A 14309-nucleotide genomic window follows, 5' to 3' on the forward strand; every position below is an offset into this window, starting at 1 on the left:
CAAAGACTCTTAGGTTCCTACTTGACACTTTATTAGCAGTAATTACAAACATTAACCTCTTTGATGCTTACTCATAGAACTCTCAATATAAAAATTAAAATCATAAGCTGGGTGTGGTGGCCCACTCCTTTAATCCTAGCACTCAGGAGGCAAAGGTAGGAGGATCACCGTGAGTTCTGGGCCACCCCTGAGACTACATACAGAATTCCAGGCCAGCCTGAGCTCATGTGAAACCCTACCTTGAAAAAAAAAAATTAAAATCACAGCACTGTTATCCTTATAGATTCCGAACAATTCAGAACTTAACATACGCACGTCCTATCAAGCTAAGATGCGTATATTATAAATTCTCTCTAAACTTTTAGCACGATTTTTGGAATCCTCTTAGCAAAAGAAAAATCTTATTCAACCCTTAATCCTTTCTAACATAGCATATTGGCTTGCTGCATTCAGCCTGTGCCCCATCTTCCATGCAGGGATGATCACCTAACTCAACAACAGGAGCCACAGTATGGCAGCCAGTGAGATGACTATGGGAATAATCTTCATATCACAGACTTCAGCTGGAGTTCTGGGCAATTTCTGTCTCCTCTTCCAGTATTTGTTCCTTTACATCACAGGGAACAGGTTAAGGTCCACAGACGTGATTGTGATGCACTTGATAGTAGCCAACTTCTCAACTCTCCTGTGTAAAGGAGTACCCCAGGCAATGACAGCGCTGGGCATGGAAGTTTTTCTTGGTGATGTTGGGTGCAAACTCCTTTTCTATCTCCACAGAGTGGGAAGAAGTGTGTCCATGGGCACTACCTGCCTGTTGACTGTGATCCAGGCCATCACCATCAGCCCTGCTGGACTCAGGTGGGCAAAGTTTAGAGCCAAAGCTCTCAGGTACATTGGCTGCTCTGTAAACCTGACCTGGGCCCTTTCCATCCTTGTAAATGTAATGTTTCCTATGCACATCTTTGGAAAACTGACCAAGGCAAACAACACACATTTTAGAGATTTTGGGTATTGTCTTTCAGTTCGTCATGCAAAAGAGTTCAATATACTATATGTAATGTTTGGGTCAATACCCGATGTGTTAGGCATGGCATTAATGCTGTTGTCCAGCAGCTTCATGGTCTTGGTCTTGTACAGACACACACAGAGAATGAGCCGTGTGCACAGAACAAAGGTGTCCCCAACATCCTGTGCTTATTCCAAGGCTACCAAAACCATTCTTCATTTGGTGAGCACCTTTATCACTTTTTACATATTTTCATGCATTTCTACAGTTTTTATTGGTTTGGTTTATAATCCCAGCTGGTGGCTTGTAAACATAGCTGGAATAGCTGCTGGCTGTTTCCCATGTTTGAGTCCCTTTTTGCTGATGAGATGTAAATCTACTCTCTGCTCTAATCAGATATGAAAATAAAACATAAATATGGATATTTTCTGTTTTCTCACAATGTGTTGTTGTCTGTTCCATCATCAAAGCACATTCAACAGCACTGACAAGAAAGGCATATTCTGAAAGTGGCTGGTATACATGCCAGTACATACAGACATATTTTTCACGAGTTATTATATTGAGTTTTCATGGCAGGGATTATGGTGCTTGCCTTTTACATAATAAGAAATCTTATATAAATTGTGAATTGTGTGTGTGGAGCATGTGTGTAGTGTGGTATATGCACACATGGATGCAGGTGCTAATGTGCCACATGCGTTGGGCCACATGAAGGCCCAAGGCAAACATCACATACCCTTCTTTATCTCCACTCTGTGTGTTTCATTGTGGACAGGTCTCTCCCTCAACCCTCAGCTGATGTCCATCGGGGAAGCCCAGCAATTCTAGGTCTTTGACCTTAACAAATGTATGTGTTCGTGTTTGCATTTTGAAACGGGTCTGTGAGTCAAACATGATGGTCTTCAGTCCAAGAAGTCTTCACCCTTATATGGCATGTGATCTTAACTGATGAGCCATGGCTCCCGCCTTAATTTTAATTTTGAAATATTGCCTAGGGGCTGTTAATATAGACAAGCCAGTAAAATACTTGACACCCAAGCATGAGATCTAGAGTTAAAATCACATTCACATGTGAAATGCTGAATGAAGTGACATGTGTCTCCATTTCAATGTTGACAACATACAGAGAGATCACTGGTGTTCACTGGTTATCCAGTCTAACGCATTGATGCATATGGCACATGCATTTGGAGTTCATTTTTATGGCGTGCCCATCGCCCCTCTCATGTTCTCTCTCTGTCATAAATAAATTAATTAATTAATTAAAACTGACAATGCGCTTTTATATACAATTTATTGATTTGTTATTAGCTTGTATTCCATTTTATAACATGGTTAAATATATGGAATGTTTGTATTACCTACTTATAACTATTTTTGCAAAAAATGTAAAATGGATTTATTTGAATGATTTTACATATTTTATGCACATGAAAGTAACACATTCACATGTTGTACAGTATGTGACATGAAAATATGAGTATTTAATATTATAATAACAATGGGAATTATAAATAAATAAATCATGTGCTTTTCATTGCCCTTGTATTATTTCTCCTTATCCTGTGTGAATATTTTTCAGGAAACTTATTCTCATTATTCTCCGGTTTACTTGTGTTATAACGTGGTATTTATTTATTACATTTTTTGATAGGAAACTTGAGCATGATTTTGTAAAACAGTCACACTGCAATTCACGTTAATTTTTTCACCTTCTTTGCACTACAAGTACTCTTTCCCTTTTTTATTTATTGACTACCAAAGTGTAATTTTGTTTGTATTGCATTTACCATGTGTATATGTGTGTTTGTGTGTGTGTGCATGAGTGTGAATGAAGGTGTTCACCATGTGCAGTATGTGCATGAATGTCAGATGACATCTCCAGCTATCTTTACACACCCTCCACGTGGTTTAAGGCAGGCTATCTTGTTCAGTTCTGTGTTTACCATGGCACATGGCCTGTGAGGAGATCCTTAGATGTGTGCTATCCTACTCATTGTAGCTCACATGGAAGATAGATGTACATGCAGCAGTATCCAGCATTTTTGTGAAGGCTTCGAATCCAAGCTCAGTTGTTCCTGCTGTGCAGAAAGAGATAGATTAAATGTGCATTGTCTCCAGGTGTTTAAATATGTTTGCTGGGTTTTTAGGTTTCTATATACAAGTGGATATATGTATGTGTGGGTTGGCCCATGTACACATGTGTTCACATGCAGTTTTATATCAGGGGTCAATGTTGGGTATCTTCCTCAGTCAATCTCCACACTTTTTGAGTGAGGGTAATTCAGTGAATCTAGAGCTCACAGATTCAGTAAGACTAGGTAGTTAGTAAGGCCCCGGGATTCCATGTCTCCTAGATCTGGGGTGACTTGTCTTACTGCATTCCTAGTATTTCCATGGTTCTATCCATGCAAACTGAGACTTCGTGCTTGTGCAGCAAGCACTTTACTGACTGGGCCACCTCCCAAGCACTGAAGAGTACTTTTTAATACATCTATTATGTTTCCTTTAGAATAATTTCACGTGTAAGTCATAACAGCACCAGTCACTGGGATTTCCCCAGATGAGCACACCACTTCAGGCAGCTCCATTTTCAAATGACAGCATGGTTGATTTTCACAGAGGTCTCATCTGGCTCCTCTTGCTGTCCCAAGACTTACCACAATGTGACATAGCCTCAGCCATCACAGGGTGTGTCTGTGTTGGGCACAGTACATCTCAGAGGTTAAGGAGGGGCCAGTTTGTCACTAGGCCTGACACTGCACAAGGTGCTGCTTCATGCGGAAACGTGGGACGCCTTCTGCTGAGATGGTCCTTTTGCTCTATGATGGTTTGGGAAACAATCATGGTCTTTGCCACTGGTCACTCCTGGCTGATGACAGGGCCACAAATTGGAAAACAGTTCTCACCATTACTACGCATGCACAGAACACTTTGGAGGAATAACTACCCACTTGTCTCCTGGATACTCTTGGTAAAGCATTATATCTTCCAGATGCTCACTAGACCAACACTTCTTTTCATAATATTCCTCAATGACATTCAGCTCTACATGAATCTTGCCACACTTGTGATCTAGTGAACTGGGCAGATTCATTCAGCTGCATTGTCATTTTCTTGTCCCCCTTCCTTTATTTGTGTTAGCAATTTACAAATCAATCTACATTGCAATATATACATCCACAAAACCCCCATAGTTCCTTTGTAGTCAGTCCCAAGATCTTTGCTGAGTTAACTTTTTTCTCAATGTTGCTGTGAAAATAGTTCTATTGGCTTAACTGAGTATCAGTAACTGCCTCATATATATTCAGGTGCTTCACTTTTGTCTGTCCTTCCTGTATTGTGCTTTATTCCCTTGGATTCATAAGGGACTAGGATGGCAAAAGCCAATAGTCCCGGTGGGTCATGTGAACTGGTACATCAGGAAATGCATTGTCATGTATCATTTATGGTTATACAGCCTCTGTCTCAAGGAAAATAGGTTGTTTTCCTATGGTATTTCACCATTCCTATGATACTCTGCACCACATATCCTGGATCCTCACAAGCAGGGCTCTGACTGGCTTTTTCTTTGTTGGTTTTTCCCCTTCCTAATTTCTTTTGCCTATAATAAGACCCATGCGACGGCTGTCACATCCTGCTTATGATGCTGTCTGACACATGCTGCTGGCAGACATTATAAAACATACTTCTACTCCTTCAACTGTTGTTGGAGAATTTCTGTATATCTGCAGTGGGACACTGTTAAAAGGTATAAATTACACCACAGGTGCCGGCATTTGTGAAACATGCTAGTGGCACTCCACCTTCAGGTAGCTCATCCTTCGTTGCAGGCCCTCTTATCTATGCGAGGGAACATACTTTGTTAGATAGTTTAGGGTGACTGGATGCCAAAAGCAAAGGAAGTAATGTTTTCTCCAGGAATTTTCAGCTGGATAGATATCAAGGATTACCTGACTTCTCATCTCTTACCTCAAGGAGCTCACTAGTCCTGTGGTTTTCCACAAACAACCTAAGCCTCTTCCTGGGAAGGAATTTCCCTTTTCTAGAATTTAAACCTGATGCGGACATTGTGCACGGTTACATCATGGATGGTCCCTTCACATATTCTGCTATTTATGTTATATATTTGTCTGAGTGATTGTTTTCCAAAGTGTTGATGATAAAGTCAAAATATTGATGAACTGAGAAAAACATTGAAGATTCTGATTCAGCTTCAGATTCTGCAACACCAAATGTTCAGTTAACATGTAACGCTTTATGTAGAAATAAGTGAGGGTAACCATGTCAGTACCATGAAAATGTACTTTCATCTTTAATTTGTGGTGAAATTGTAACAGAGAATCATTTAAGAGAAAGAACTTCATGATTTATTATCATTAAGACACTTTTATCCATTATCCAAAAAATAAGTTGGTCTGGAGAGATGGGCAGCTGTTCAAGAAGCATGGTTGCAAAACCTGACAGCCAAGGTTCAATCCCACAGTACCCAATACAGCCATATGTACAAAGAAATACATGTATTTGGAGTTATTTTTCTGTAGCAAGAGGCCCTTTTGCATCCATTTTTCTCTCTCCTTCTGTGTGTCTCTTTCTCTGTCTTTCTCTCAAACAAATAAACAAACAAATGAATGAATATTAGAAAAAGGAAGTATTTCCTGAGAAATTATATATCATGTCTTTGTCTTTCTAGGAAAAAAATATGATGCCCTCCCTCTGTACAACAAGGACATGGAGATAACTAGATTTGGAAGAAAAATGAGTCCTGAGGCCAAGAACACAAAGGACACAAATATTCATATTAGTAGAACAACAAATTTAGACAGCAAGGCTTTCTCATCATTTTGCGTAAGACTGTGTCTGCCTACAGGCATCATAGATTGCAAGAGTCTTCCTAAACTCTCCAGTGCTCTCAGTGCAGATGATAGCAATGGGTTTGGGGACATGATGAAGTTGTTAAAGGTGTTTGCTTGCAAAACTTTCTGACCCTGATTCAACTCCCCAATACCATGTAAAGACAGTGATGCTAGTAGCAAATACACAGTGGGTATTTTTATAATTGTCATAAGGGAACAAAACTCTCAGAAATGTCCTTGACTCCCCAGGCCTGAAAACCAATTATTACTACTGATGAAATGAGAACTGCAGTTCTGCAGGGAGATGAGGCAACAGAGTAACAGACCTATATGTCAGGCACTGCCTTTCTAACTCCAGAATATTCTCGGTCAAAGAACCATGGCACTAAATTGACCATTGTGGCATAAGGGAGAACATGCTGTTTCTAGGTGCTGTATAGGGGCAGAATTTATAAAGACATAGCCCAAGTCAGGAATTTTGGTAAGCAATCTTCTCAAGAAAACTGAGATGGGATTGAACATGCATGACTGAGAAAGCCAGATAAGAAGCAGAGAAATGAGTTGGAGAGAATGCTCAGAGGATAAGGTAATGATAAGGCTGTTTTTCTCTTCTTGTCAACTGAGGAATCTTTAACAAACAGCTAGTAGTGTCATTCTGATTTTCTAATGAAACCTATCTAATATGTATCACCATAATTTTACTAGTTCTAAAAATTATTATTTCAAAAGTACACTAAATGAGAGACTAAAGGTGAGAGGGAGGGGATATGACAGACAGCAGAGTTATGAAGGGGAAAGTGGGGGAGGGGAAGGAAATACCATGGTTTCTTGTCCAAATATACAAGTCCCTTTCAACAGTTAACTGTGAAAGATTAGAAAACAGCACGATACAGATAAACATACTACAGGTGAATGTGTTTTCAAACACTTTCCCTTGTTATTAAAATGTTAACTCATGATTAAATTAGGACATAGGTTAATCAGCAACAACCTATTATAATTTTCTTTCTAGCTTATAGTCCCTTTTCATTTTCCTGTTCCTTTCATTTGAAGTTATGGCATGTTCTTTATTTACTGACTAATTCTTATCACAATTGTTACAGGACTCATGTTTATCAGAAAAAAATGAAACTAAGCAATACAGTTGTCCATACTGAACCCTCAATGCATTCTTGAATATTGCTCATCAAAGGTAACTTTCCCCACAATACTCTTCCCATGATACATTAAAGTCATGCCTTTTGACTTTCTGCTTCGTAGTGAATGCATACCTTATCTCTCTCCTTTTATCCTCTCTCCAACCTATTTTAGTCCAGCTGTATTTCAACTCTCCGGTTCTTTTTTTCTCTCTATTTTCTATTTTATTTTTCCTCTTAGGAAACTTCTCTTTCTAAACTATTAATTTAAAATCTGAAACTGAAAATAAAATCAACATCTGTTAACCATATACATTGTCTTCATAAATTGAATACTTTCATTTAAAATATAAACATATACACAAAATGATAGTCCAACTCAGGATTGGAATATGAATTTAATGTATAAATACAAAATAAGGGCTGGAGAGATGGCTTAGCAGTTAAGCGCTTGCCTGTGAAGCTTATAGACCCCTGTTCGAGGCTCGCTTCCCCAGGTCCCACGTTAGCCAGATGGACAAAGGGGCACACGCGTCTGGAGTTCGTTTGCATTGGCTGGAAGCCCTGGTGCGCCCATTCTCTGTCTCCCTCTATCTGTCTTTCTCTCTGTGTCTGTTGCTCTCAAATAAATAAATAAATAAATGAACAAAAAATATTAAAAAAAATACAAAATAAAATATTGAATATTTTCAGAAAATCTTGTCTAGTTACTTTTAGGGAGCAAGTTGCACCACTGTATCTCTGAACATGCAAAGACTCTTAGGTTCCTACTTGACACTTTATTAGCAGTAATTACAAACATTAACCTCTTTGATGCTTACTCATAGAACTCTCAATATAAAAATTAAAATCATAAGCTGGGTGTGGTGGCCCACTCCTTTAATCCCAGCACTCAGGAGGCAAAGGTAGGAGGATCACCGTGAGTTCTGGGCCACCCCTGAGACTACATACAGAATTCCAGGCAAGCCTGAGCTCATGTGAAACCCTACCTTGAAAAAAAAAAAATTAAAATCACAGCACTGTTATCCTTATAGATTCCGAACAATTCAGAACTTAACATACGCACGTCCTATCAAGCTAAGATGCGTATATTATAAATTCTCTCTAAACTTTTAGCACGATTTTTGGAATCCTCTTAGCAAAAGAAAAATCTTATTCAACCCTTAATCCTTTCTAACATAGCATATTGGCTTGCTGCATTCAGCCTGTGCCCCATCTTCTCATGCAGGGATGATCACCTAACTCAACAACAGGAGCCACAGTATGGCAGCCAGTGAGATGACTATGGGAATAATCTTCATATCACAGACTTCAGCTGGAGTTCTGGGCAATTTCTGTCTCCTCTTCCAGTATTTGTTCCTTTACATCACAGGGAGCAGGTTAAGGTCCACAGACGTGATTGTGATGCACTTGATAGTAGCCAACTTCTCAACTCTCCTGTGTAAAGGAGTACCCCAGGCAATGACAGCGCTGGGCATGGAAGTTTTTCTTGGTGATGTTGGGTGCAAACTCCTTTTCTATCTCCACAGAGTGGGAAGAAGTGTGTCCATGGGCACTACCTGCCTGTTGACTGTGATCCAGGCCATCACCATCAGCCCTGCTGGACTCAGGTGGGCAAAGTTTAGAGCCAAAGCTCTCAGGTACATTGGCTGCTCTGTAAACCTGACCTGGGCCCTTTCCATCCTTGTAAATGTAATGTTTCCTATGCACATCTTTGGAAAACTGACCAAGGCAAACAACACACATTTTAGAGATTTTGGGTATTGTCTTTCAGTTCGTCATGCAAAAGAGTTCAATATACTATATGTAATGTTTGGGTCAATTCCCGATGTTTTAGGCATGGCATTAATGCTGTTGTCCAGCAGCTTCATGGTCTTGGTCTTGTACAGACACACACAGAGAATGAGCCGTGTGCACAGAACAATGGTGTCCCCAACATCCTGTGCTTATTCCAAGGCTACCAAAACCATTCTTCATTTGGTGAGCACCTTTATCACTTTTTACATATTTTCATGCATTTCTACAGTTTTTATTGGTTTGGTTTATAATCCCAGCTGGTGGCTTGTAAACATAGCTGGAATAGCTGCTGGCTGTTTCCCATGTTTGAGTCCCTTTTTGCTGATGAGATGTAAATCTACTCTCTGCTCTAATCAGATATGAAAATAAAACATAAATATGGATATTTTCTGTTTTCTCACAATGTGTTGTTGTCTGTTCCATCATCAAAGCACATTCAACAGCACTGACAAGAAAGGCATATTCTGAAAGTGGCTGGTATACATGCCAGTACATACAGACATATTTTTCACGAGTTATTATATTGAGTTTTCATGGCAGGGATTATGTGCTTGCCTTTTACATAATAAGAAATCTTATATAAATTGTGAATTGTGTGTGTGGAGCATGTGTGTAGTGAGGTACATGCACACATGGATGCAGGTGCTAATGTGCCACATGCGTTGGGCCACATGAAGGCCCAAGACAAACATCACATACCCTTCTTTATCTCCACTCTGTGTGTTTCATTGTGGACAGGTCTCTCCCTCAACCCTCAGCTGATGTCCATCGGGGAAGCCCAGCAATTCTAGGTCTTTGACCTTAACAAATGTATGTGTTCGTGTTTGCATTTTGAAACGGGTCTGTGAGTCAAACATGATGGTCTTCAGTCCAAGAAGTCTTCACCCTTATATGGCATGTGATCTTTACTGATGAGCCATGGCTCCAGCCTTAATTTTAATTTTGAAATATTGCCTAGGGGCTGTTAATATAGACAAGCCAGTAAAATACTTGACACCCAAGCATGAGATCTAGAGTTAAAATCACATTCACATGTGAAATGCTGAATGAAGTGACATGTGTCTCTAAGTCAATGTTGACAACATACAGAGAGATCACTGGTGTTCACTGGTTATCCAGTCTAACGCATTGATGCATATGGCACATGCATTTGGAGTTCATTTTTATGGCGTGCCCATCGCCCCTCTCATGTTCTCTCTCTGTCATAAATAAATAAATTAATTAATTAAAACTGACAATGTGCTTTTATATACAATTTATTGATTTGTTATTAGCTTGTATTCCATTTTATAACATGGTTAAATATATGGAATGTTTGTATTACCTTCTTATAACTATTTTTGCAAAAAATGTAAAATGGATTTATTTGAATGATTTTACATATTTTATGCACATGAAAGTAACACATTCACATGTTGTACAGTATGTGACATGAAAATATGAGTATTTAATATTATAATAACAATGGGAATTATAAATAAATAAATCATGTGCTTTTCATTGCCCTTGTATTATTTCTCCTTATCCTGTGTGAATTTTTTCAGGAAACTTATTCTCATTATTCTCCGGTTTACTTGTGTTATAACGTGGTATTTATTTATTACATTTTTTTGATAGGAAACTTGAGCATGATTTTGTAAAACAGTCACACTGCCATTCACGTTAATTTTTTCACCTTCTTTGCACTACAAGTACTCTTTCCCTTTTTTATTTATTGACTACCAAAGTGTAATTTTGTTTGTATTGCATTTACCATGTGTATATGTGTGTTTGTGTGTGTGTGCATGAGTGTGAATGAAGGTGTTCACCATGTGCAGAATGTGCATGAATGTCAGATGACATCTCCAGCTATCTTTACACACCCTCCACGTGGTTTAAGGCAGGCTATCTTGTTCAGTTCTGTGTTTACCATGGCACATGGCCTGTGAGGAGATCCTTAGATGTGTGCTATCCTACTCATTGTAGCTCACATGGAAGATAGATGTACATGCAGCAGTATCCAGCATTTTTGTGAAGGCTTCGAATCCAAGCTCAGTTGTTCCTGCTGTGCAGAAAGAGATAGATTAAATGTGCATTGTCTCCAGGTGTTTAAATATGTTTGCTGGGTTTTTAGGTTTCTATATACAAGTGGATATATGTATGTGTGTGTTGGCCCATGTACACATGTGTTCACATGCAGTTTTATATCAGGGGTCAATGTTGGGTATCTTCCTCAGTCAATCTCCACACTTTTTGAGTGAGGGTAATTCAGTGAATCTAGAGCTCACAGATTCAGTAAGACTAGGTAGTTAGTAAGGCCCCGGGATTCCATGTCTCCCAGATCTGGGGTGACTTGTCTTACTGCATTCCTAGTATTTCCATGGTTCTATCCATGCAAACTGAGACTTCGTGCTTGTGCAGCAAGCACTTTACTGACTGGGCCACCTCCCAAGCACTGAAGAGTACTTTTGAATACATCTATTATGTTTCCTTTAGAATAATTTCACGTGTAAGTCATAACATCACCAGTCACTGAGATTTCCCCAGATGAGCACACCACTTCAGGCAGCTCCATTTTCAAATGACAGCATGGTTGATTTTCACAGAGGTCTCATCTGGCTCCTCTTGCTGTCCCAAGACTTACCACAATGTGACATAGCCTCAGCCATCACAGGGTGTGTCTGTGTTGGGCACAGTACATCTCAGAGGTTAAGGAGGGGCCAGTTTGTCACTAGGCCTGACACTGCACAAGGGTGCTGCGTCATGCTGAAACGTGGGACGCCTTCTGCTGAGATGGTCCTTTTGCTCTATGATGGTTTGGGAAACAATCATGGTCTTTGCAACCGGACACTCCTGGCTGATGACAGGGCCACAAATTGGAAAACAGTTCTCACCATTACTACGCATGCACAGAACACTTTGGAGGAATAACTACCCACTTGTCTCCTGGATACTCTTGGTAAAGCATTATATCTTCCAGATGCTCACTAGACCTACACTTTCTTTTCATAATATTCCTCAATGACATTCAGCTCTACATGAATCTTGCCACACTTGTAATCTAGTGAACTGGGCAGATTCATTCAGCTGCATTGTCATTTTCTTGTCCCCCTTCCTTTATTTGTGTTAGCAATTTACAAATCAATCTACATTGCAATATATACATCCACAAAACCCCCATAGTTCCTTTGTAGTCAGTCCCAAGATCTTTGCTGAGTTACCTTTTTTCTCAATTTTGCTGTGAAAATAGTTCTATTGGCTTAACTGAGTATCAGTAACTGCCACATATATATTCAGGTGCTTCACTTTTGTCTGTCCTTCCTGTATTGTGCTTTATTCCCTTGGATTCATAAGGGACTAAGATGGCAAAAGCCAATAGTCCTGGTGGGTCATGTGAACTGGTACATCAGGAAATGCATTGTCATGTATCATTTCAGGTTAAACAGCCTCTGTCTCAAGGAAAATAGGTTGTTATGCTATGGTATTTCACCATTCCTATGATACTCTGCACCACATGTCCTGGATCCTCACAAACAAGGCTTTGACTGGATTTTTCTTTGTTGGTTTTTTCCCTTCCTAAAATTTTTGCCTATGATAAAACCCATGGGAAGGCTGTAACATCCTCCTTGTGATCCTGTCTGACACATGCTGCTGTCAGACATTATAAAACATACTTCTACTCCTTCAACTGTTGTTGGAGAATTTCTGTATATCTGCAGTGGGACACTGTTAAAAGGTATAAATTACACCACAGGTGCCGGCATTTGTGAAACATGCTAGTGGCACTCCACCTTCAGGTAGCTCATCCTTCGTTGCAGGCCCTCTTATCTATGCGAGGGAACATACGTTGTCACTATAGCAAGAAGATGTTGTCCCGTGTCTTACAGGGAAAGTATTCTGGATACTGCCCCTTCACTTATTTTTCCCCCACATTAGCAAAAATTGTGTATCTTGTCAACCCTTTCCAAGGTCCAGGCAGCTGATCTTGACCAGCTCAGGTTTGGTTCTTCTCATCCCCTTAGATGCAAGTTGTAATATGTGTTGTTATTGTTGATGAGGGTACATGAACAGATGCCTATTCACCACAGAAACTGCTCAGATTGGGAGGGGACTAGGTAGCTTTGTTAAGTAGGTTAGGGTGACTGGATGCTAAAAGCAAAGGAAGTAATGTTTTCTCCAGGAATTTTCAGCTGGATAGATATCAAAGGATTACCTGACTTCTCATCTCTTACCTCAAGGAGCTCACTAGTCCTGTGGTTTTCCACAAACAACCTAAGCCTCTCCCTGGGAATGAGTTTCCCTTTCCTACAATTAAAATCTGATACGGACATTGTGCATGGTTACATCATAGATGGTCCCCGCACATATTCTGCAATTTATGTTATATATTTGTCTGAGTGAATGTTTTCTAAAGTGTTGACGATACAGTCAAAATATTGATGAACTGAGAAAAACATTGAAGATTCTGATTCAGATTCTGGAACACCAAATGTTCATATAACATTTTATGTAGAAATAAGTGAGGGTATCCGTGTCAGTAGCATGAAAATGTACTTTCATCTTTAATTTGTGGTGAAATTATAACAGAGAATCATTTAAGAGAAAGAACTTCATGATTTATTATCATTAAGACACTTTTATCCATTATCCAAAAAGGAAGTTGGTCTGGAGAGATGGGCAGCTGTTCAAGAAGCATGGTTGCAAAACCTGACAGCCAAGGTTCAATTCCCACAGTACCCAATACAGCCATATGTACAAAGAAATACATGTATTTGGAGTTATTTTCCTGTAGCAAGAGGTCCATTTGCATGCATTTTTCTCTCTCCTTCTGAGTGCCTCTTTCTCTGTCTTTCTCTCAAACAAATAAACAAACATACAAACGATTGAATATTAGAAAAGGAAGTCTGTCCTGAGAAATTTTTTTATCATGTCTTTGTCTTTCTAGGAAAAAAAGATGATGGCCCCACTCAGTAAACAAAAGTAATAGACATAACTAGATTTGGAAGAAAAATGAGTCCTGAGGCCAAGAGCACAATGGACATGAATATTCATATTAGTAGACCAACACATAGAGACAGCAAGGTTTTCTCATCACTCTGCGTAAGACTGTGTCTGCCTGCAGGGATCATAGATTGCAAGAGTCTTCCTAAACTCTCCAGTGCTCTCAGTGCAGATGACAGCTATAGGTTTGGGGACATAATGAAGTTGTTAAAGGTGTTTGCTTGCAAAACTTTCTGATCCTGATTCAATTACCCAATACCATGTAAAGACAGCGATGCTAGTAGCAAATACACAGTGGGTAATTTTATAATTGTCATAAGGGAACAAAACTCTCAGAAATGTCCTTGACTCCCCAGGCCTGAAAACCAATTATTACTACTGATGAAATGAGAACTGCAGTTCTGCAGGGAGATGAGGCAACAGAGTAACAGACCTATATCTCAGGCACTGCCTTTCTAACTCCAGAATATTCTCGGTCAAAGAACCATGGCACTAAATTGACCATTGTGGCATAAGGGAGAACATGCTGTT

The 14309-nt window shown here is 39.5% G+C and overlaps 1 protein-coding gene across 1 annotated transcript; it reads left to right on the forward strand.

Moving 5' to 3' along the window:
• Positions 1-511: 511 nt before the first annotated feature.
• On the forward strand, positions 512-5995 carry LOC123454624 (vomeronasal type-1 receptor 4-like). The gene is made up of 3 exons (XM_045133346.1): positions 512-1228; positions 3522-3534; positions 5880-5995. The coding sequence occupies exons 1-3, from the start codon at positions 512-514 to the stop codon at positions 5993-5995; spliced, it is 846 nt and encodes a 281-aa protein (XP_044989281.1).
• Positions 5996-14309: the final 8314 nt, after the last annotated feature.

This window comes from Jaculus jaculus, chromosome 14 (genome assembly GCF_020740685.1).
Source record: "Jaculus jaculus isolate mJacJac1 chromosome 14, mJacJac1.mat.Y.cur, whole genome shotgun sequence".
Lineage (NCBI taxonomy): Eukaryota > Metazoa > Chordata > Mammalia > Rodentia > Dipodidae > Jaculus > Jaculus jaculus.